Below are 22,969 nucleotides of genomic sequence, written 5' to 3' on the forward strand. Positions count from 1 at the left end.
CGCGTTTAACATTAATCTCGAACCTTTTATCTAAGTCTAATTGAATTTAAATTAAATTTAATACAATTTAGTGTTACATTTTATTACAATCCTCACAAATTCAAAATTAAAATTTCTCCCCACCACATGATAGTTGTATTTCTTTTTGAAAATTTAAATTCTAATAGCTTGATCTTTGAATTTTATTATTTTTCACACTGAAAGATCTAATTAAAGATTGATTGAGACATTAACAATCAAACTGTCACAATATGAATTTTAAAGAGTGAAGTGTAATGGTGAATGTTTAAAAACTTTCCATATGATTTATCCTCACCTCACCTTTGAATTCACACTTTAATTTAAACTTGTGTGAATTTAAATAAGATATAATATAAAATTATATTAAATTTTATTTAAATTTGCATAAAATTAAATAAAGCATCAATAATATTTTTAAATATAATGTTAATGAACCTAGACTAAATATAATATAATATTTAAGATGGGTTACTTATATTCTATAGTATTTAATTGGTTTTCCTAACTTTTGGCAGTGTCTCGATAGGTCACACCTTTCACCTTTTATCTAGCAACATGGGTAAGTTTCTTGTAATATTAAGAGCTCATTTATTCGTGAAAAATAATTTTTTATTTTTTTTTAAATTATAAAAATTCCAAATTTGTTTAAAAGTTTTTCAAGAATTGCATAAAAAAATGAAAATATATATATATATATATATATATATATATATGTTTAGTTGTGTAATATAATTTTTATTTTGTTTTTTAATTTTCAAAATAATTATTAGAAAAAAGTTCCACTCTCTCAAACATAGGATAAGAAATAAAAAATCTAAAAATAAATTTTAAAAAATACTTCTAACTTTTCTATACAAATACAAATTTACAAAGTTAAAAAATGTGGTATTTTTTGTAATTATTTAAAAAAATTAAAAATAAAACTATCTCTGCAAGCAAATAATGTCAAAACTTTTATTTTATTTTATTTTTTTAATAACTCGAGGACTCCAGCCACCATCACGTCATTTTAAACATTATGGTGCGACACCAAACCCGAAGATGTGAGAGCCACCCGCCGATTGACGTATCCCTGGTAATTCATCGGGATAAATTCTCAAGGGAAAATCAATCCCGTGACCTTAGGATCACCAAAATCACAAGTCACCTTTATTACTTGAGCCAACCTAACTCGACATTCACTTTTTAGGTATAAATGTAATAGAACTAAAAAGTTTGCTATTTTTTATTTTTTTTGTCAAAATGCTTATAGATATTGACACAATTTCCCTGCACAGTTGCAAGTTGCATGACATTGTAAATGAAGCAACTGTTTTTTTTTTTTTTTCTTTAACCCTAGAAATAAAATACAAGAGGAACTTTTAAGAAAGCAACAGTACTAGGAAGAGGCTATAGCCATTTAATGTAGCTGTCCGTCAGCCATCCTTCCTCCCTTTTTTTTCCCAAGTGGATGGGCTTCTTACCCTCTTACCAAACAAAGTACAATAATAGAAAAGCCAGAACTAAATAGGTGAGGTTAGATTTAAAATTTAGTAATTTCAGAAATTTTGGCAGCTGAGAAGTTAAGGAGGAAGGGCATATGAAACACTTTCCACACTGAAGCAGCCAGCAAAGCAGTAATATCTACTTCATATCCGTTCAATTAACCTATAGCTGTAGTATTATGCCTTTTAACATTTGACAGATAGAAAGTGCACGTAATATCAAATTGAAATGGTGGACACCAAATCATTGGGAAGAAGAGTAGATAGGGTTCCTTTTTCATCCCATTATCTTCACACATTTCAAAGTATTTCTTGCTTTTTTTTTTTCGGTTACTTACACTGTACAGATTCTCTCAAACTATCGATTAGCATAAAGTTCTAATAACAATTTGTTAGGACTTCCGGATTAAAGTTTCAGTTTTTCACTAGTAAACCTTTTGCAGAATATTTACTTGAAGATGATTTTACAATCAGACTATCAGGTGAAGGACCAAAGTCCGTCATTTAGTACAAATTTGAATTTGAAGAGGGGGGCGTAATGTAATTAAAAATGACAGGTGGTCACCACTCCACATAAAAGACATACTTGTGTGGCTCCATTTTATTGGTATTTACTCTAGAGCGCATATCCTAGCATCAACACTGATAATCTTCGACTCTTGTAGCAGTAGTAGTCCTGTAATGGACGCAGCTGCAGGAGCAACCACAAGAATCAAAAGTGGTAATATCCTTGCATCTCCTACCACTGGAAGAATGGCTAATGCAACAAACGTTATACAACAAGCGTGGCCTTCCACCAGACCAGAAAAGCTTACTCTCTATGCCGGCAGCGGATCTTTCAGCACTACCTTCCCATGCCACCACCAAAGATGCATGGTACCCAATTCTAGAAATGGTGTACTCTTCCTCACTCATTGCTCCACAAAACCAGGTGTTGACAGCGACAATGCAACAAATAAGAATGCTGCAATCGAACTCGGATCGAGTTCAACGGCCCAGCAGCCAGCAACTCCCCCTCAAAATCAAACACTTGCTTCTGGATTCACTAGAGGCTTACTGTTTGATTTGGGCCCCAAAAATTCATGGGATGGTGTAGAAATTGGATCACCAGTTGTTAAAAGATATATTGGTGACGATGAAGAAAGGTGGTATATGTGGTACCATGGAAGATCAGATAGAAGCAATGCCTCTGATTCAATTGGTTTAGCAGTTTCAAACAACGGAATTCACTGGGCAAGAGGAGCAGAACACGTTCGCTCATGCGGCGATGCAGGTTTGGTGATGAACTGCCGAAATAATTGGTGGGCCTTTGACACAGAGGGTGTCAGGCCTTCAGAGTTGGTCATCATGTCTAGTCCAATGTATAGTGCTGTTTACTGGCTTTATTACACTGGATTTAGTTCTGAAGAAGTAGAATTTTCAGAAGTTCCAAATTTCCATTTAGAAAACCCAGAAAGGATTCACCGCGATGACAAGAAAGATGAAAATGGTGCAAATAGCAAAATTTTGAAGTCTCTACCAGGGTTAGCATGCAGTCAAGATGGTAGGCACTGGGCCAGAATCGAAGGGGATCATCACTCTGGAGCTTTGTTTGATGTAGGGTCAGGAAAGGACTGGGATTCGCTGTTTATTGCAGCACCACATGTCGTTATACATAATAGCGATGATCTCAGGATGTATTATCATTCATATGATGTAGAAAATAAGCAGTTTGCTATTGGAATTGCAAGATCAAGAGATGGGATTAGATGGGTGAAATTGGGGAAGATAATAGGAGGAGGATTGAGTGGTTCTTTTGACGAGCTTGGGGTCATGAATGCATGCGTTGTAAGAAACAAGAATGATGGGAATTATTTAATGGCATATGAAGGTGTCGCCGCAGACGGAAATAGGAGTATTGGATTGGCAAAATCCTCAGATGGGCTGAAGAATTGGATTAGAGCTCAAATAGAACCTGTCCTCAAGCCTTCAACGGAAGATGGATGGGATAATAGAGGAGTTGGATTCCCAAGTCTGGTCCAGATGGATGGTAATGCAGAAGAATGGAGATTGTATTACAAAGGTGTTGGGCAAGAGGGAAGAACAGGAATTGGAATGGCAGCTTCTGAAGGCAGTGAAATCACAAGTTTCAGAAGATGGGCAGGATTTCATCTGTAAGGTAGACATATAGTAATGTTGTATGTTGATATGTTTCAGTATTTACTTAAACCTGCTTACCTCTATACAATCGTGAATTTAGCATGTGATTGCCCACTGCATAGTATACACTATACAACTAGAAAAGTAAAGAGCCAGAAATGCTTTTTAAAGTCATTACTACAACAAAGTTGCCAATTATTCTCAGATGTTCCACAACAGCATTACAGTGCTTTGGCATGAACCTCACCAATGATTACTGATATCCACATGCACATCTCTCCAATTAACAGTGCTCCAAAATAACAAACTGGCTTTCATAGATCCCCAATTTTGCAATAGTGTTATAGGAACAATGGTAGAAAACCACTCAACTTCCTGGAATTGGCTACATAGATGGACCTATTAACTAAGTCCATTTTTCTCAACACCTCAAACCATCTTTTTTCTTTACCTCTCTTTTGTCCAAGGCCTTGCAACTCAAACAAAGCACTACTCCTTAATTCAGCATCAACAAGAATTAATTGCGTGAGTGAACCATTTTAAAAAGTTCTTATCGACTGATGTTACCTATAACTTCTCAATGGTGCAGTCACTTCTTATTTTTCTAAACATAATTTTTTTTTTTGAAAGGGGGGGGGGGGATTGTGGTTTCATTATAATCACTAACCCCTCTGTGATTTCGAAAGTATGATAATAGTAACACCATTACTTTTCTTGATGGAAATCAACATATTAAATACAAGTGCTATTTTTATGCACAAAATACCCATTAAATGATGATATATATTTTTCTTTAAACATCCAAAGAAACCTTTATTATAACCCCTCTTATTGTTTAGTAGCTTAAGTATGAATTTGAAAAGACTGCACCTAATGCATGTTATTGTTATGGGTGTCCTAACCACATAATGCTTTTTTAGTTTCCATTGACTAAAAATATTAAAAGGGCAGCCTGGTGCACAAAGTTTCCATGTATGCAGGTTCCAAAGAAGGGGCGGACCACAATGGGTCTATAGTACGCAGCCTTACCTTGCATTTTTGCAAGAGGCTGTTTCCACGCCTTGAACCCATGACCTCCAGGTCACACGACGACAACATACCCATTAAATAGTTTAATAGTGGCAACTATTATTTATGCATATATTAGTAACATGTATATTCATCTTCCTTTTTTTTGGGGAAATGCTGTAAATATCAAACTGTAGAAGGAACACATTCAATTGCAGATTCGAATAAAAAAATAAAAGTATTTTCAAAAAATGATCTTAGGTATCTTAAAAGACACTTTGATCTAGCCCATGTAAGTGCAATTCAAGTAGGACATAAACCTTTAGATAGAAAATGTTTAATTGTCTCATATGTTTATACCTTCAATATGCAAGGCATAATGATTTTCAATCATCTCTTCTCAAACTCAAGGAATCCATTATGGCATATGGTTCGGTTTGCTTCAACTGCTTTCTAGACAATATAGTGAATTGTTCAACGGACTATTCAATATACTTATCTTTAGTCCTAAACATTCAAACTAAGGATTATGATCTGAATCCAAGGTCTAAGCCATTACTTGTAATGTAATTTATAGGTATATTACACAGTGGAGTGCAGTTTCCTATTTGGGACAGATTGCAGAGGCAGCAAATAGAGCAGTGTTTTGCCGTCTCACGCATGTCCTAATCCTCTCTCACTCCAGACAAGAGACTGATTTTAGTTTATTTTATTATTTTTGTTTTTGTTAGGCCTGTTTAGTTTTGTTTCTTATTTAGCTTTGTTTGGATTTATAGTCCTGTTTTGGTTGGTTGTTAGTGTTGTTTTTGGAAGGCCTATAATGTCTTTTTTATCTATTTTCTACCAATACTTGTCATGTAATCACGGTATTCCTCCGCCAAAAGTGAGGGTATATCAATAAATAATCGGAGGTGCCGCCCTCCTTTAGTTTAAAAAAATAATAATAATAATGCTTTGTGACACATTCCCTATTTTGATGTACAGGTATTTCAGGACTCATTCAATTTTGAAAAACATTTTCCATTTTTATTTTTTAGGTTTTCAAAGAATTATAAAAATTCCAGCATATTTCTTAATTTTTTCAAAATTCATATTAAAAAGGCAGAAAATAAACAGCTTTTTTTTAGTTATGCAAAACAGATTTTCATTTTTATTTCTAGATTTCAAGATAATTACAAAAAAATTATAACTTGTTTGCTAAGGTAATATAGAGATCATAGATTTTGAGGCTTGATTTGAATTTGTATGGATTTTCAGAAGAAACTCAGAATAATTTTATATTATATTTTATCATAGTTCAGGTTAAATGTACAGAGTCACTGAATGATTGACTAAAATCAAACCGAAATCACTAGTCTTTTTTCCTGTGCATGAAGGTCACTCATGTACCAAAATGTCACAGTGCACCTCTTTCCGTCCTTGACTAACAAGCATCCACTGGAAATGTTTCCGTGGAATATCACATTTGTGTGCCTGGCAGCTGGGGTCCTACCTTGACTGCCTTTAATCAGTTTCCATCCAACAAAAAGTCATGCAGTCATCTTCTCCCTCCTTTTTTAGCTGCTCCAAACTGCCGTTTGCAGAGCCAACAGTACTAATCATAGTGATACCTGATAGTCTCTGCCATGCGGGAACATCCCCAACATAATCTACCCTTTTCGATTGAAAGGCAATCCACCCAACTGCAAAAACCACAGCTACAAACTGGCCTGCAACAAGAGGAGCAATCGCATTGTTCCACGCAGGTGTTGATCACTGCATCCCCCAAAACAATTACAATATTTCTTTGCCCCTCTATTCTTCAACTTTCAGGAACCATATTCTTTAACTCGAGAAGAAACTCCATTTCTCAAAGGAAGAGTTCCGTGTGGGCGCCTGTACGAAGTCGTGACTTTCATGAAGTGTTCAGTTCTTAGCTTTGGGCATGATCCTGAGCACTCCCTAGTGCATCAATAATTTTTATCATTTTCCTTCTAGTCTTTGATCCGTTCTCCAAACTGAAATATAATTTTCAGTTCAAATCTTTGTTCAATTGGAATCCATTTGTTTTGGAAGAAAACAAGATCATAGAAAAGAAATGTGTTTGTTCAATATAAATGAGGATACCTATGCAGCACTACTCAAGAATTTTGATTGCATGAGCTCAATGAGGCAGCTGCCTGTACCACTGTGCTCCAGGCAGAGGTGCATTTGCGAGTAATCACTGGTTGCTAAATTAGATTTTTTATTTTTTGGTATGATTTTTCAATTTCCCTGAGCCACCAATTGGGATATCAATCTCACAGTTGTTTTTTTAGGTGTTTATTGATGTTTTGATTTTGTTCAAATTTTACGTCGCAGTTTCAATATTTCTTCAGATTTAATGTAGACTTCTACTTCCTGTTTTCAGATTGGAGTCCTAATGGAAGGCTGAAACTTTGCACTCACATTTGTCTGTTGAGAACTGGAGGAAATGTTGAAGGAGAAGATCTAGGATTTTGGAATTTTGAGATTGTGTCATGGTTGGAAATGCTAAAGTCGAAATTTCTGGGCATTTGAATGGAAAGGCCGAAGCATTGACAGATAACTCTAATCCCACTGTGGTGCTTGCTGAGCCATTGCCTCCAGTGGTTGAGAACAATGCAAGCATAAATAGTGAATTTGGAAGAGAAGAAAATAAAAAACAAACAAACAATCAAACAAAACACCAAGGGATGCAATCTCAGAGCAGGGGAAAATATAGAAGCTATGGAGCTAAAAAAAAATTTATTAAAAAAACAAAAAATAAAAAATGTCCAAGTATTGATGTCTGGTGTTCAATCCCCAGAATTCCAAAAGAAGAGTGTGAACTGTGAATAAACATATCCTCCAGTAATTTCCTTTCCTTCAAAAGCTTACATATATCTCTCTCTTCAAGAGCACCTGGCAACACGAAAAGGTGCTGAACACCACACGGTTTTCAATGTTTCTGTTACCTTGACTTTGCAGCAGCACAGAAGAACAGAACCAAAGCTGTAAAGAACAACTAATTATCTTAAACTGTTCCCACAAAAAACAACAAATTTAGACAGCAACAAGGTAGTGGCACCAAAAGATGGTTGCAGTTCTCTTCATCCGTTTTGTGTGTGAAGCTCTTGGCCATGAGAAACACCCCTCTTCCTAAGGAGATTTTCTCCAGCTACAGATAAATTTTAAACAGCTTCCCAACAAAAGATGCAGGGTTTTGGGAGCTCTTAGCTTACCAAAGCTTTCCAGGAGAATTTGACCACCTACGTCTTTGCTAACCATTTATAATTCCTATGGTGAATGGAGGCCGGCTGGAACCCAGAAAATAACAGGAAAAGAAAAAAAAAAATATTGAGTCAATTTTTTTATATTTGATTATTAAGTAAAGTGAGAAAGAAAATATATACATATATATATATATATATAGAAAATTTAATTAACTGATGATTAATATCTGATTTTTCTTCTTTTTTTATCGAAAAAGAGGAGTTTATTAATAGAGAAAGAATGCACAGTACAGCTCCAAAAAAATAAAAAGTAAAAATAAAACAGAAAATTTAAAGTAGAAAAACAAAACAATTAATAAAAAACAACAAACCAATCACAATGAATATCTTCAAAACACAATCCCCTCAAACCACCAACATTCAACAATAACAATCCCCAAAAACTGAATCTCATCCCAAACCAAAACCAAAGAAGTCTTCTTCTCCTTAAAATGTGATTGTTCCTTTCCATCCAAATACCCCAGAACACCGCAAACCAACAACATATCCATAAAGCAGCCTTGTCTTTGCTTCTTTCAAAACCCAAAAACGAAATAGCCAACATATCCTCCACAGGCTCCGGACAAACCCAACTTTCACCAATACAACCAAATAATTTGCTCCAATTCCTCCAAGAGAAAGAACAATGCATAAACAAATGAGAGGCAGATTCAGAACTATCAATGCAAAGAATAAACACATCCAGGGATAATAACTTAGAAGGCCTCCTAATCGGCGATAGAATGTTGACTTTAACTCTATTAAGAACAACCAACCAAATATAAGACTTAATTTTAGAGGAAACTTGGCCTACCATATTATATGAATGAAAGAAAAAGACATTCTGTCAGGTCAAGAACTCAAAGAAAGAATAGCAAGAAAATTCTCTTGAAGACTCTAGTGCCCACTTTCTCACTATCCTCCATATTGCAAGGATGGTAACCCTCCAACAAATTCAACAGAAGAAACAAGCTCTTCCACCTCTCTATCATTCAAAGATCTATGCAAATGAAAATTCCACAAAGAAATTCTTCCCCATAAGAAAGCAAAAAGGAAGAAATAGGCCCAATTATTTCGTGGGTTAAACCCCCGCAGGGTGGATAAAACTTAATTGTGATGGTAACTATAAGGGCAATGTGGGTACTTCAGAAGGTGGAGGAATTATTCGGGACTATCATGGCTTGGTGAAAGCGGTTTTTTCAAGCTATTTTGGCAATAGTACGAACAATAGTGCGGAATTAAAAGCAATTCTGGAAGGAATTCGTTTATGCAAACGACTTCATTATTTTAATGTGATTATTGAAAGTGACTCACGAATTGTTGTTGATTGGCTTCGGAAAGGTAGATGTACCTTGTGGTATCTTTGGGATTTTTGGAAGGACCTCGTGGCGGAGCTAGGAGTGAACTTCATGGTGATCCGTCAATATAGGTAAGGCAATAGTGCAGCTGATTTTCTCGCTAGAGAAGGAGAAATGGAAAATAATGTCATCTACAAAGAACAACATCTTTTACCACGTTTTCTGAAAGGTATCTTTTGAATGGATAGGTTGGGTCTCACTTCCTTTCGTTATTGATTTTTTTATTTTAGTTAATTTTATTATTTTTGTTTTTGTTAGGCCTGCTTAGATTTGTTTCTTATTTAGCTTTGTTTGGATTTGTAGTCCTGTGTTGGGTGGTTGTTGGTGTTGTTTTTGGGATGCCTTTAATGTTTTTTATCTATAATCTCCCAATGCTTATCTTGTAGCCACGGTATTCCTCCGCCAAAAGTAAGGGTATATCAATAAATAAATGGAGGTGCCGCCCCCCTTCTTAAATAAAACATGAAAAGAGCTTAATTCTCCACCCAAGGGCCTTCCCAAAAATGAATTCACAACCCATTGCCCACCTTAAATTTGGTATTAGGAATAAAATGTGGATAAAGCTGAGATGTAATCTCCAAGGGACTCTCACAATAAGATCCAAAACTTAGATTAGTATACATGCATATCCTTGTATGCCAAACTTGTAATTACTTTATGCCAAAGTGAGTTCTCCTCTAAAGGAAACCTCCATAACCATTTACTCATCAAGGCAATATTTTTAGACAACAATTTCCCAAGACCCAAACAACTCTTCTTTCTTTGACCTGCATACCACCTCCCATCTAACCAAATAATCTTTCTTCTCCCCCACCCCAAACAAAAGTTTCATGATTCTCTCAATAGTCCTAGCCACCCTTAAAAATAGACACAAAAATAAAGAGGAATACTAGAAAGACAAGACTGTATAAAAGTTACCCTACCACGTAAAGATAAAAAATTAAAAATTTTAAATAAAAAAAAAAGCCCTTCCATTTATCTAGACACTTAGCTCTTTACCACGGGAGCCCAAAAGCCCATGGACCTAGGATTACCATCCAATGGAACCCCTACGTACATCAAAGGCAAGTCAAGGATAGTGCACTCCACTAAAGAAGCCAACTCCAAAGTTCTAGCACCTCCCAAATAATTACTTGTCAGTTGTAATAATTTATATGCTAAACTAGATACAAAAGAAAGGAAAAGAGACATATATAAATTAGCTAGTGTTAGAGAAAGAAAGTGCAAATATTTAGGGCATGTAAAATGTATAAAGGATCAGAATGATAAGGTATTGGTAGAAGAAGAAGACATAAAAGAGAAGTGGCAACAATAGTTTAATAAGTTGTTTAATGAAAACGAAATTGAAAGCTTAAACCTAGAAGTGACAAATGAGGAGAAGACAAAAAATCTTAGGCTCATTCACAAAACTAGAGTCACTGAAGTTAAGATGAATTTAAAAAAATGAGAAGAAAGAAATCTATAGGATAACACCCCAATTGAAGTTTGGAAATGACTAGGGGATAAAGGAAAGATATGGTTAACTAATCTATTCAAAAATATTATAAAAACCAAGAAAATGTCGGAGGAATGGAGGAAAAGCACATTAATACCTATTTACAAAAACAAAGGTAATATTCAAAATTGCAATAATTGTGACGGTATTAAACTTATGAGACAACCATGAAATTGTGAAAAAGGACTATTGAGCAAAGAAAAAGAATAGAAACGAAAGTCTTAGAGAATCAATTTAGTTTTATGCCCAGGAGATCAACCACAGAAGCCATTTACCTACTAAGAAGATTAATGGAAAAGTTTAGAGAAAAGAAAAGCAATTTGCATATGGTCTTCATCGACTTAGAAAAAGTTAATGATAGAGTACCTAGAGAAGTTTTATCGTGGGTTTTTGAAAGGAAGGGAGTATGCAGCAGATATACTAAAGTAATTAAGGACATGTATAATAGAGTAACCACTAGTGTCATGACTGTAGGAGGAAAAGCACATTAATACCTATATAAAAAAATAAAGGAGATATTCAAAATTGTAATAACTATCATGGAATTAAACTTATGAGTCATAGGATGAAATTATCGGAAAGGGTAGTTGAACAAAGATTAAGGTTAGAAACGAAAGTCTCAGAAAATCAATTTGGTTTTATGCCCGGAAGATCTACCACAAAATCAATATATCTTTTAAGAAGATTAATGGAAAAGTTTAGGGAAAAGAAGAGGGGCTTGCATATGGTATTTATTGACCTAGAGAAAGCATATGATAGGATACCTAGAGAAGTTCTATGGTGGTTTTAAGGGAAAAAAAAATGTGTATGTAGTAGGTATACTGATATCATTTAGGATATGTACGATGGGGTAATGACTAGTGTGAGGACTATAGATGGAAAAAGTAGAGAATTTCCAATCACCTTAAGTGTACATCAAGGATCTACTTTGAGCATTTATCTTTTTGCTTTAGTGATGGACCAACTAACTAAGAATATTCAAATTGAGGTTCCTTGGTGTATGTTGTTTGTAGATGATCTTGTATTAATTGATAAAACTAGGAGTGGAGTAGAGGCTAAGTTAGAATTATGGAGAGAAGCTTTGGAATCTAGAGGCTTTAGGATAAGTAGAAATAAGACAAAATATATGAAATGTAATTTCAGTAATGGTAGGTGGAATATTGAAGGCAAAGTTAAACTTGATGATGAAGAAATAAATAGCACTTGTAGATTTGGATACCTTGGATCTATTATGCAAGCTAAAGGAGAAATTGAAGATGATGTAATGCATAGAGTTAAAGTAGGTTTGGTAAAATGGAGAAATGCTTCAAGTGTGATTTGTGATCGTAGAATATCCTTAAAATTAAAAGGAAAGTTTTATAGGATGGCTATAAGACCAGTTATGCTATATGGATTAGAATGTTGGGCGACGAAGAAACAGAATATCGAAAAAGTAAAAGTTGCCGAGATGAGAATGCTTATATGGATGATTGGTATAACATTGAAAGATAAATTAAGGAATGAACATATTCGCAATAAGTTAGGTATAACTCCTATAGAAGATAAGATAAGGGAAGGACGACTCAGATGGTATAGACACTTGCAACGTAGGTCGTATAGTGCACCAGTGAGAAAGAAAAAGTTAGTTACTGTGGGGGGCAGTAGAAGAGGTAGGGGGTAGACCTAAAATAACTTGGAAGGAGATAATGAGTAAGGATTTAATAGCCCTAAATATGTCAAAGAAATTGTCCGTAATCGCATAAATTGGCAGAAAAGAATTCATATGGCCGACCCCACCTACTGGGACTTAAGGCTTGGTTTTGTTGTTGTTGTTCAATAGGTTATATCAAGGTTCTACTCTAAGCCCCTATCTATTTGTTTTGGTGATTGATGAACTTACTAGGAATATCTAGAACGAGATTCCATGGTATATGTTGTCTGCAAATGATATTATTTTGATTGATGAAAGTAAGAGTCGGGTTGAATCTAAGTTGGAACTTTGAAGAACAACTTTAGAATCTAGTGATTTTAAGATTAGTACAAATAAAACAAAATATATGAAATGTAATTTCAACCATGTAAGGAGGAATATCGAAGACAAGACTAAACTAGATAATCAATAAATCAATTGATTTTGATATTTTAATCTATTAAGCAAATGAAAGGAGAAATTAAAGAGAATGTAGTACATAGAGTTAAAGCAGGTTAGGTATAAATGTATAATGGAGAAGTGTGTCGGTGTATTGCGTGATCATAGAATACCATTAAAATTAAAAAGAAAGTTCTATAGGATGACTACAAGACCAACCATGCTTTTCAGATAAGTACTCTCTTAAAAAAGGACTTTTCTATTCTTGAGCACCTTATCAATAATCTTATAAACACTACTAACTAGACTAATAGGTCAAAAATTAGCAACATGCATAGGTTTACTTTCCTTAGGCACCAAAGTAATGCAATTAGAACTAAAACTCTTGCTCAAAACACAATTAAAGAAAAAATCCTTAACAATCTTCATTAAATCCACTCTGATCACATCACAATAACCCAGGAAAAAAGCCACATTAACCCATCTGGACCCAGCGCTTTATCCGTATCCATCTCAAACACAAACTCCCCAACCTCACTTTCCTCATAAGGTCTCTCCAACCAATATTGTGGATCCAAAGAAACGAGATTCCACCCCAAGTCCTTAATCATTGGCCTTCCTCTATCCTCAAAAAAATTATTTGAAAAAAAAAAAAAAAGAAGGTTAACTCGCTAGCTACCATATTAAGATCAGCAATAACCTCTCCCTTCCTCACCTCCAACTCCCTAATAACACTCCTCTTCTTACCATTAGCCAAGCTATGAAAGAATTTAGAATTACAATCACTCTTCCTAACCCACTTGAACTTAGTTTTTGTCTCCAACTCTTCACTTCCTAAAAATAACCTCCTCTAACTCATTAATTAAACCCATCCTCTTAACCTCCTCATCCACCAAAAAGCATCCCTTCCTCCTCTTTCCTCTCCAATTTTCGCAATTCCTACAAAATGCTATTTTCTTAGTTTTGTTGTCTTCAAAAACCTCCACATTCCAACTCTTCAAGACAACCTAAGGCACTTTTTAAGTTTTCTCATAAGCCTAAAACCCTCCCAGCCTTATGAACCCCCTCATTTTGAAATCCCTCACCAATGATAGAAAAAGACTAATGATCCAACCACATACTTTCTAACCTAAAAGGCATAAGGCCACACCTAACCTTTATAGACTCTAATTTAATAGGAAAATGATTATACAAATTGAGAAAGTTACAAAATTCATCTTCCCCTCACCACAAAATAAGAACATTTCCAAACGAGTAGCAACAACCCTCTCCACACCCATAGACCAAGAAAATAAGGCATAAACCATTTGAAAGTCCCTTATCCCAAACTCCCTAACAAACCTATCAAAATGACTTATGGTAGAAGTAAAACTCCCTCCCCTTTTATTTTCTCGAGGGAACCTAACCACATTAAAGTCCCCCTCCCCCAAACTAACCACTAGCTTAGAAGGTCTATACATAGATGAAACCATCTCTAATATCAAACAAAGCTGACAAGGAAAAGAAACAACTAAGCTATCTATCTTATAAATGGAGCAAGTGTCCCAAATAATCAAAATCCCCGCAATGACCTTTAGGAAGGAAGAAAATCCCACTCCTTAAACCTCCCCTCCCAAATAATCCAAACCATCCCCCCCAAACCACCTATTCAAGTTTATTTCTTGAATAAAAACAATATCAAGAGCATTTCTATTCAAAACTTCCTTAATAAGCCCTATTTTCCTCACATCTCCTGGACCTCCCACATTCCAACTAATTATCTTCATAATTTAACTAGTTCACCACCCTTTACCAATACCCTTACCTTACCCATAAGTGATAGACTAGCTAAATTATTCAACTCCTTATGCAACTTTTTTCTTCCTCTTAGAGGGCCTTGGAGATGTTCAAAAAGAAGTAAAGACAAAAAAAAAAAAAAATGGTATAAAGCATGGCAGAAGTTTAGAAATATAGAAAATTTTGAAAAGTGTAAATAGGCAAGAAAAAAAGCAAAAAAAGGTCATTAGTAAAGCTAAACAAAGACAACAACAAACCAAGCCTTTAAGTCCCACTAGGCGGGGTTTCATAGAGCTTATGATAATTTATATGCTAAACTAGATACAAAGATGTGGAAAGAAACATATATGAACTAGCTAGAGCTAGAAAGAAAGTGTAAAGAGAGGTGGCCATTGAATAAATGGGTAAAATGGAAGACCTTAACTCAATGATAGGTCTCTCCCTTTATTTATAATATATATCAAGTACAATAGGAATGACCATAATACCCTTACTAACTTACACTTATTACAAACCAAACTCTAACAATTAATAATAATGCTAAATAACTAAATAACCATTAACACTCCCTGTCAAGCTTAAGCAAATATATCATATGTTCTAGCTTGTTACAAATGAATTTCACATGAGCATGAAGCACCTCCCAAGGCTTTAGTAAACAAATCAGCAAGCTGAAACTTAGACTGCACGTGAGAGGTTGTAATAAGCTTCTATACAAGTTTCTCTTGAATAAAATGGCAATCAACTTCAATGTGTTTTTTCTGCTCATGAAAGACAGGGTTGGAAGCAATATGAATAGCAACTCGATTATCTCACATAAACTCCATAGGCTGAGAATGTGAAAAACCTAGTTCTTTCAACATGTTCTTCAGGCAAATAAGTTCACATGTAGTGTGCGCTATAGCCCTGTATTCTAACTTAGCTACTCAACTTGACCACCACAGTTTGTTTCTTACTTTTCCAAGACACCAAATTACCACCGACAAAAATACAGACCCGGTTGTGGATTTTTGGCAAGAAGGTGACCCGGCCTAATATGCATCTATATATCCCTGAAAATGAGTGTAACCCCGATCCTAATATAAAAGATCTCTCCTTAGTGCACCTTTGAGAATCTCAAAATGCGAATTATTGCATCCCAGTGACTTGTTCTCAAGGAATAGAAAAACTGGATCACAACACTTGTTGTATATTGCATACCCGCCTGACATTTCTCCCTATGAAAGGTCTGCATATCGTCATGCTTCAAAACAGACGGAATAGGAAAGAGGGCAATCTCGTAGGTTTGCAGGTAGCCAACAAGGAGGTAGTTCAGGGGCTGGTAGTAGTGCAGGGCGACCTCCGATGAGGCGATCTCATAGTATGAGAGAGTTAGAAACAGAGTCATATATTTCAAAGTCTTCTCAATATTACAAGTTAGACGCAGCAAAAAAGAAAAAAACTTGAAAAAATTATTCAAAGGAGGTAAAATAAAAGAAGCAATGAATAGGTTGATTTCAAAGTTTTTTATATATGATAATGTTCCACCTGAGAAGGCAAAATCACCTCATTTTAAAAACATGGTATGGGGTTGCCAATTAGCTAGAACGGGAGTCAATCCACCGACACCCTATGAAATTAAAACAAAATACCTTGATTTAGAGGTAAAAGAAATGGAAGGCTACGTAGAAGAAATGAAGAAAAAGTGAGCCATGTATGGCTGCACTGTAATGTGTGATGGATGGACAGGCACTACAAAATTATCTATCATAAATTTCATGGTTTACTCGAAAGGAAGCACAATTTTTCTAAAGTTAATAAATGCTTCTGACAAAATAAAAAAACCATGAATACATATATTCCCTATTAAAACATGTTGTGCAAGAGGTAACAAAGCAACATGTTGTCCAAGTGGCGACCGATAATGGCAGTGCCTACAAGGAAGCGGGTCTAAAATTACTGAAAAAATTCAACTTATATTGGAGTCCTTGCGCTGCCCATTGTATTGATCTCATTTTTTAAGAGATCGGAAAAAGAGAGGCAATAAGCACAGTGATCTTGCAAGGGAGACAGATCACTAATTTTATATATAATCATGGTGTTGTTTTTTGTCCCACATTGGTAGAATACTTCCACATTAGTATAAAAGGTTGTTTTGAATTTTTTATATTATTTGTCCCACATTGGAGAGAAGTGTTTTTTAGACTTGAGGTTGAAACCATATAAAGAGCTCAACTCTTCATTTGTAAAACACACCTCAAAGTTGTACTTTGTCAAGAAATAGTGGATTGATCATCGGCGCCCGAGGACGTAGGTAATTCTATACCGAACCTCGTAAATTTCTTGTCTTGTTCTTTTTATTGCTTTATTATTAGTTTCTGCATTGCTTTAATTTCTTATATATTCAATAGCAATAATTGTAGTATTGGTGTTTGGCACAAGTGGGGTGCCCGGCACAACAATTGGTATCAGAGCTAGGTTGAATAGTGTTGATGCGGAGGTGTTCCTCTGTTAGGATCCTTAATTCCACGTTTGATGCCTAAGAAAGACCTTATCTAAGCGAGTGCTCAGAGACCATTGCGGCTCAGTCGCTCCCTGGAGGTCAGCCTGGTTAAAGTGGAATTTCATAGGATAAAACAAGTAGACACTATTGGTACGTACTATTCACCCTAGGCCTTTTGCATTGTTGGTTGCTATTGAATATATAGAAGATGGCAGAAACTAGTGCAGCAGTAGAAGAAACTCTATCCACACGAACTCCAACCCCTTCGGCTTCAACATCATCATCGAAAACGATAGCTAATGCTCGGTTTGAGGTGGAGAAATTTTATGGTACCAATAATTTTGGTATGTGGCAATGTGAGGTGATGGACATCTTGTATCAACAAGAACTAGATATTGCTTTGGATGATAAACCGGTAGATATGGGTGACAGAGATTGGGAAAAGATCAATCGTCAGGCATGTGGTACGATTCGTCTGTGTCTCGCCAAAAATCAGAAATATTGTGTTATGAGGGAGACATCTGCAAAGAAATTGTGGAAGACATTGGAAGATACATTTATGACCAAGAGTCTGGAAAATCGGCTCTATTTGAAAAAGAAATTGTTTCGCTTCCAGTATCAACCAAGTATTTCGATTAATAACCACATAAATGCTTTCAATAAAATTTTGGCCGATTTGTTAACTTTGGATGAAAAGGTGAAAGATGAGGATAAAGTCATATTGTTACTGAATTCTCTCCCTAATGAGTATGAACATTTGACCACCACTTTATTGTATGGGAAAGATAAAGTTACTTATGATGCTGTTTGCATTGATTAGTACTGAATGCAGAAAGAAGGATCAGAGGGTCCATAAGGAAACAGCAGAAGCACTAACAATAAAGGGACGTTCTCCGAGTCGTATGCCTGGAAGGAAGAGTAAATCTCATGGGAGGAGTAAATCTCATGGGAGACCTGCTAAAGATGAATGCGCCTATTGTCGTGAGAGAGGGCATGGGAAGAAAGATTGCCCTAAATTACAGCAGAAGAATAAGGGAAAAGCACATTCTAATGCCAATATAGCCAATGATGATGGAAGTGATTCAGATTTTTCTCTTGTTGGAACATCTTCGTCACATTATTTTGGTGAGTGGATTTTGGATTCTGGTTGTTCCTATCACATGTGTCCCAATAGGGAATGGTTTTCTAATTTTGAAGAATTAAATGGTGGGGTTGTTTTTATGGGAAATGATAATACTTGTAAAACAACTGGAATAAGATCAATACAGTTGAAATGTCAAGATGGAACTATTAAGACCTTGACTGATGTTAGGTATGTCCCAAGCCTAAAGAAGAATCTGATTTCATTGGGTGCCTTAGAATCTAAAGGGTTCACTATCACTTTGAAAGATGGAACCTTAAAGATTAAATCAGGTGCGTTGGTGGTGATGAAAGGAATAAGGAAAAATAACTTGTATTATTTACAAGGTAGTACAATTATTGGCTCAGCAGCTGTTGTTTCTGAGAAAGATACAGGTTCAGATACAACCAAGTTATGGCATATGCGATTAGCACATGCAGGAGAAAAATCTTTACAACAATTGGCTAAGCGAGGTTTGTTAAAGGGTGCAAAGGTGTGCAAACTTGAATTTTGTGAGCATTGCATTCTGGGAAAACAAACTAGAGTGAAATTTGGCACAACAATCCACCAAACTGAAGGTATTTTAGACTACATCCATACAAATGTATGGGGGCCCACAAAAACAGCTTCATTGGGTGGTATACATTATTTTGTTACTTTTGTTGATGATTTTTCTAAAAGAGTTTGGGTGTATTCTATGAAGCATAAAAATGAAGTGTGTGATATTTTCCTTAAGTGGAAAAAATTAGTTGAAACTCAAACTGGAAAAAATATTAAACGGCTCAGATCAGATAATGGTGGTAAATACACGAGTGACCCATTTATGAAGGTATGTTAGGATAAAGGTATTGCTCGACACTTCACAGTTCGAAATACACCACAGCAGAATGGGGTGGCAGAGTGCATGAATCGGACTTTGCTGGAGAAAGTTCGATGTATGTTGTCTAATGCTGGGTTAGACAAAAGGTTTTGGGCTAAGGCTGTTAGATATGCGTGTCATCTCATCAATCGTCTACCATCATCTGCAATAGGAGGAAAAACACCTTATGAGGTATGGTTTGGAAAGCCTGCTAGTGATTATGATTCTTTATATGTATTTGGTACTATGGCTTATTATCATGTTAAAGAATCTAAGTTGGATCCAAGAGCCAAGAAAGCAATATTCTGGGGGATAAGCGCAGGAGTCAAAGGATACCGTCTTTGGTGTCTAGAAACAAAAAAAATGATTTTAAGTAGAGATGTAACTTTTGATGAACTTGCGATGATGAAGAAAACAATATGCAAGGAGTCACGAGTTGAAGAGAAGACCAGTGGTACTCAACAACAGGTGGAGGTTGAGACAATTTTGGGAAACCCAGTGAGAAATGAGACTACACAAGGTAACTCTCCAGTTACGGTGGGAATAGTATACAAGAAGAGGAGATTTCAATTCGAGAATCTTCACAGCAACAAGAATCAATTGTTTCTCAAAGGCCAAGACGAGAAATTTGAAAACCTTCTCAGTATACTGATATGGTGGCCTATGCACTTCCAATTGTGGATGATAATATTTCTTACACTTTCAAAGAAGCAATGAGGAACTCTGAATCAGATAAGTGGAAAAAAGCAATGGATGAAGAAATGCAGTCTCTTCATCAGAATCAGACTTGGGAGCTAGCCCAGCTGCCTAAGGGTAAGAAAGCAATTGGTTGTAAATGGGTTTATGTAAAGAAAGAAGGATTTCCAGATGCAAATAATGTTCGCTTTAAAACTAGATTGGTAGCTAAGGGCTACGCACAGAAGGAAGGCATTGATTATAATGAGGTATTTTCTCCAGTTGTTAAACATCCTTCCATTCGAATTTTGTTGGCTTTAGTAGCAAAATTTGATCTTGAACTAGTTCAACTCGATATAAAAACTACATTTTTACATGGTGATTTGGAAGAGGAAATCTATATGACTCAGCCAGATGGATTTCAGGTTCCTGGAAAAGAAAATTGGGTATGTAAACTGGGTAAATCGTTGTATGGTATAAAAGAGTCTCCAAGACAGTGGTACAAATGATTTCATCAGTTTATGATGAGTCAGAAGTACATCAGAAATAAACATGATCATTATGTTTATTTTCGCAGACTACAAAATGGATCTTTTATATATTTACTCTTGTATGTTGATAATATGTTGATAGCTTCAAAGAATAGGGAAGAAATCAACAAGTTGAAAAGTCAGTTAAATCAGGAGTTTGAGATGAAAGATCTTGATGAAACAAAGAAGATACTTGGCATGGAGATTTGCAGAGACAGAATGAGAGGAAGAGTTAGTTTGTCTCAGAAATAGTATTTGAAGAAGGTAGTACAGAGTTTTGGCATGTCTAAGCAGTCAAAACCAGTAAGCACTCTTGCTCCTCATTTCAAACTTACTGCTGCTTTATCTCCTAAATCAGATAAGGAACGTAAGTATATGTCACAGGTTCCTTATGCAAGTGCTGTTGGTAGTCTGATGTATGCAATGGTTTGTACTAGACCTGATATTTCACAAGCTATTAGTATGGTGAGCAGGTATATGCATGATCCGGGTAAAGGACATTGGCAAGCTGTGAAATGGATTTTGAAATATATTATGAATACGATTGATATTGGTATAGTATTTGAGAAAAATAATACTATTGATCAACGTGTTGTTGGATATGTGGATTCAGATTTTGCAGGTGATTTGGATAAACGTCGATCAACTACTGGATATATATTTACATTTGCTAATGGTCCAGTGAGTTGGAGGTCTACCTTACAATCTACCATTGCTTTGTCTACAACAGAAGCAGAGTACATGGCAGCTTCAGAGGCTGTTAAGGAAGCTATTTGGTTGCAGGGTTTACTTGAAAATTTGGGAGTTGTTCAAAAGCACATGTTTGTATTCTGTGATAGCCAGAGTGCTATTCACTTGGCAAAGAACCAAGTCTACCATGCACGAACGAAGCACATCGACGTTCGGTTTCATTTTATGCGGGATATTATTGATGGAGGCAAGATACTTCTTCAGAAGATTACTACAACTGAATATCCCACGGATATGTTGACCAAGATTGTAACAACAATCAAGTTCAAACATTGTTTGGACTTGATCAATATCCTGCAAATCTGAATATTTTTGGAAGGCGCTGATGATGTGGAACTCCAGAAAATGTTGGTGACTGAAAAATTTGTTGAATTTATCGTCAAGGTGGAGATTTGTTGTTTTTTGTCCTACATTGGTAGAATACTTCCACATTAGTATAAAAGGTTATTTTGAATTTTTTATATTATTTGTCCCACATTGGAGAGAAGTGTTTTTTAAATTTGAGGTTGAAGCTATATAAAGAGCTCAAATCTTCATTTGTAAAACACACCTCAAAGTTGTACTTTGTCAAGAAGTAGTGGATTGATCATCGGCGCCCGAGAACGTAGGTAATTCTATATCGAACCTCGTAAATTTCTTGTCTTGTTCTTTTTATTGCTTTATTATTAGTTTCTGCATTGCTTTAATTTCTTATATATTCAATAGCAATAGTTGTAGTATTGGTGTTTGGCACAAGTGGGGTGCCCGGCACAACACATGGATGGTTGCTTGCTAAAATGAGGGAGCACTGTCAAGGGGATACTGTGCGACCAGGAGCCACACGATTTGCTACAAACTACATTGCCCTTGATAGCCTACAAAAAAAAAAAAAAAAAGTAGGTTTAAAATCTCTATTCACATTTAATGAATGGGCTAAGCATGCTCTTAGTCGAACAAAAATGGGTAGAGAAATTGAAAGCTCAATTCTTAACCATCAATTTTGGGAAACAAGTATTCAACAATCAAGGAACTATTCATACATTGTTGAATAGAAATAAAGAATGTCAATCTTTGATAATTTTGTCATCATTCCATTCTTCTCGAATGGGTACATTCAACGGTGCAAAAGAATCAATTAAAAAGGATTTCCTAATTTCATAGTGGCAAAAGTTTGTAACATTTATGAGCTTATATATCGAGTATTGCGTATAGTCGATAGTGAAGTGTGGCCAACATTAGGAGTTGTGTTTGAAGCAATAAGGGTGATGAAAGAGGCCATTGAAGTAGGTGCAAGAAGTGTAAGATGAGTTCTCAAAGTAATCAATGACCAATGGGACCAGTGGGAAAGAACCTTTGAACATCCACTTCATGCAGCAAGTATAAAATATTTATAAATTTCAAGAAATTCATACATCAAAATACTTATTACAAATTTATATTTTATTTTATTTAATTGACAGCTTATTTTTTAAATCCAAAATTTCAATACAAAAAAGGTGTAGGGGAGGATCCTTATTTTCTTGATGCAATTCACAAAGTTTTTAACACCCTTGAGCCACATTCCTCAGGCCTGGATCAAATTGGAAATGAGGTATATTTTTAAAATAAAATTTAAATAAAATAAGTCATAATCCATGTTTAATTATTCAATAACAATTTTTTTTTAGATTATTCTATTTAGAGATGCTAAAAGAAGCTTTGGAGAAGCAGCTACTAAAGCAGTTAGGGCAACCATGGCACCTAGTAAGTATTTATATATAAATGTACAATACAAAGTTACAAACTTCAAGTACAATCTACTAAGTACTAACTTGTGTTCTTAAAATATCTTACACAGCTGATTGGTGAAAGATGTATGCTCCAATCCTAAGGAAGCTAGCATTGCGCATTTTGTCACAAACCGCATCTTCATCAACTTGTGAACGAAATTGGAGCACATTTGCACTCATTCATACAAAGCAAAGAAATAAACTA

The 22,969-nt window shown here is 35.4% G+C and overlaps 1 protein-coding gene across 3 annotated transcripts in view; it reads left to right on the top strand.

Moving 5' to 3' along the window:
* The first annotated feature begins 1,827 nt into the window (after nt 1-1,827).
* The window catches only part of LOC131144084 (uncharacterized), a 31,696-nt gene continuing 10,554 nt past the window's right edge, over nt 1,828-22,969 (top strand). Inside the window, exons 1-2 of one of the 3 annotated variants that reach the window (XM_058092465.1) lie at nt 1,828-3,663; nt 7,042-8,640. In XM_058092465.1, coding sequence (XP_057948448.1) covers nt 2,187-3,662 — 1,476 coding nt within the window. In that variant the 5' untranslated portion in view covers nt 1,828-2,186 and the 3' untranslated portion in view covers nt 3,663; nt 7,042-8,640. Of the gene's footprint in view, nt 3,664-5,229; nt 5,604-7,041; nt 8,641-22,969 lie in introns of those variants that run through there. The other 2 variants (XM_058092464.1, XM_058092468.1) reach the window with 2 other exon arrangements.

Source organism: Malania oleifera, chromosome 12 (genome assembly GCF_029873635.1).
Source record: "Malania oleifera isolate guangnan ecotype guangnan chromosome 12, ASM2987363v1, whole genome shotgun sequence".
In the NCBI taxonomy this organism is placed as follows: Eukaryota; Viridiplantae; Streptophyta; class Magnoliopsida; order Santalales; family Ximeniaceae; genus Malania; species Malania oleifera.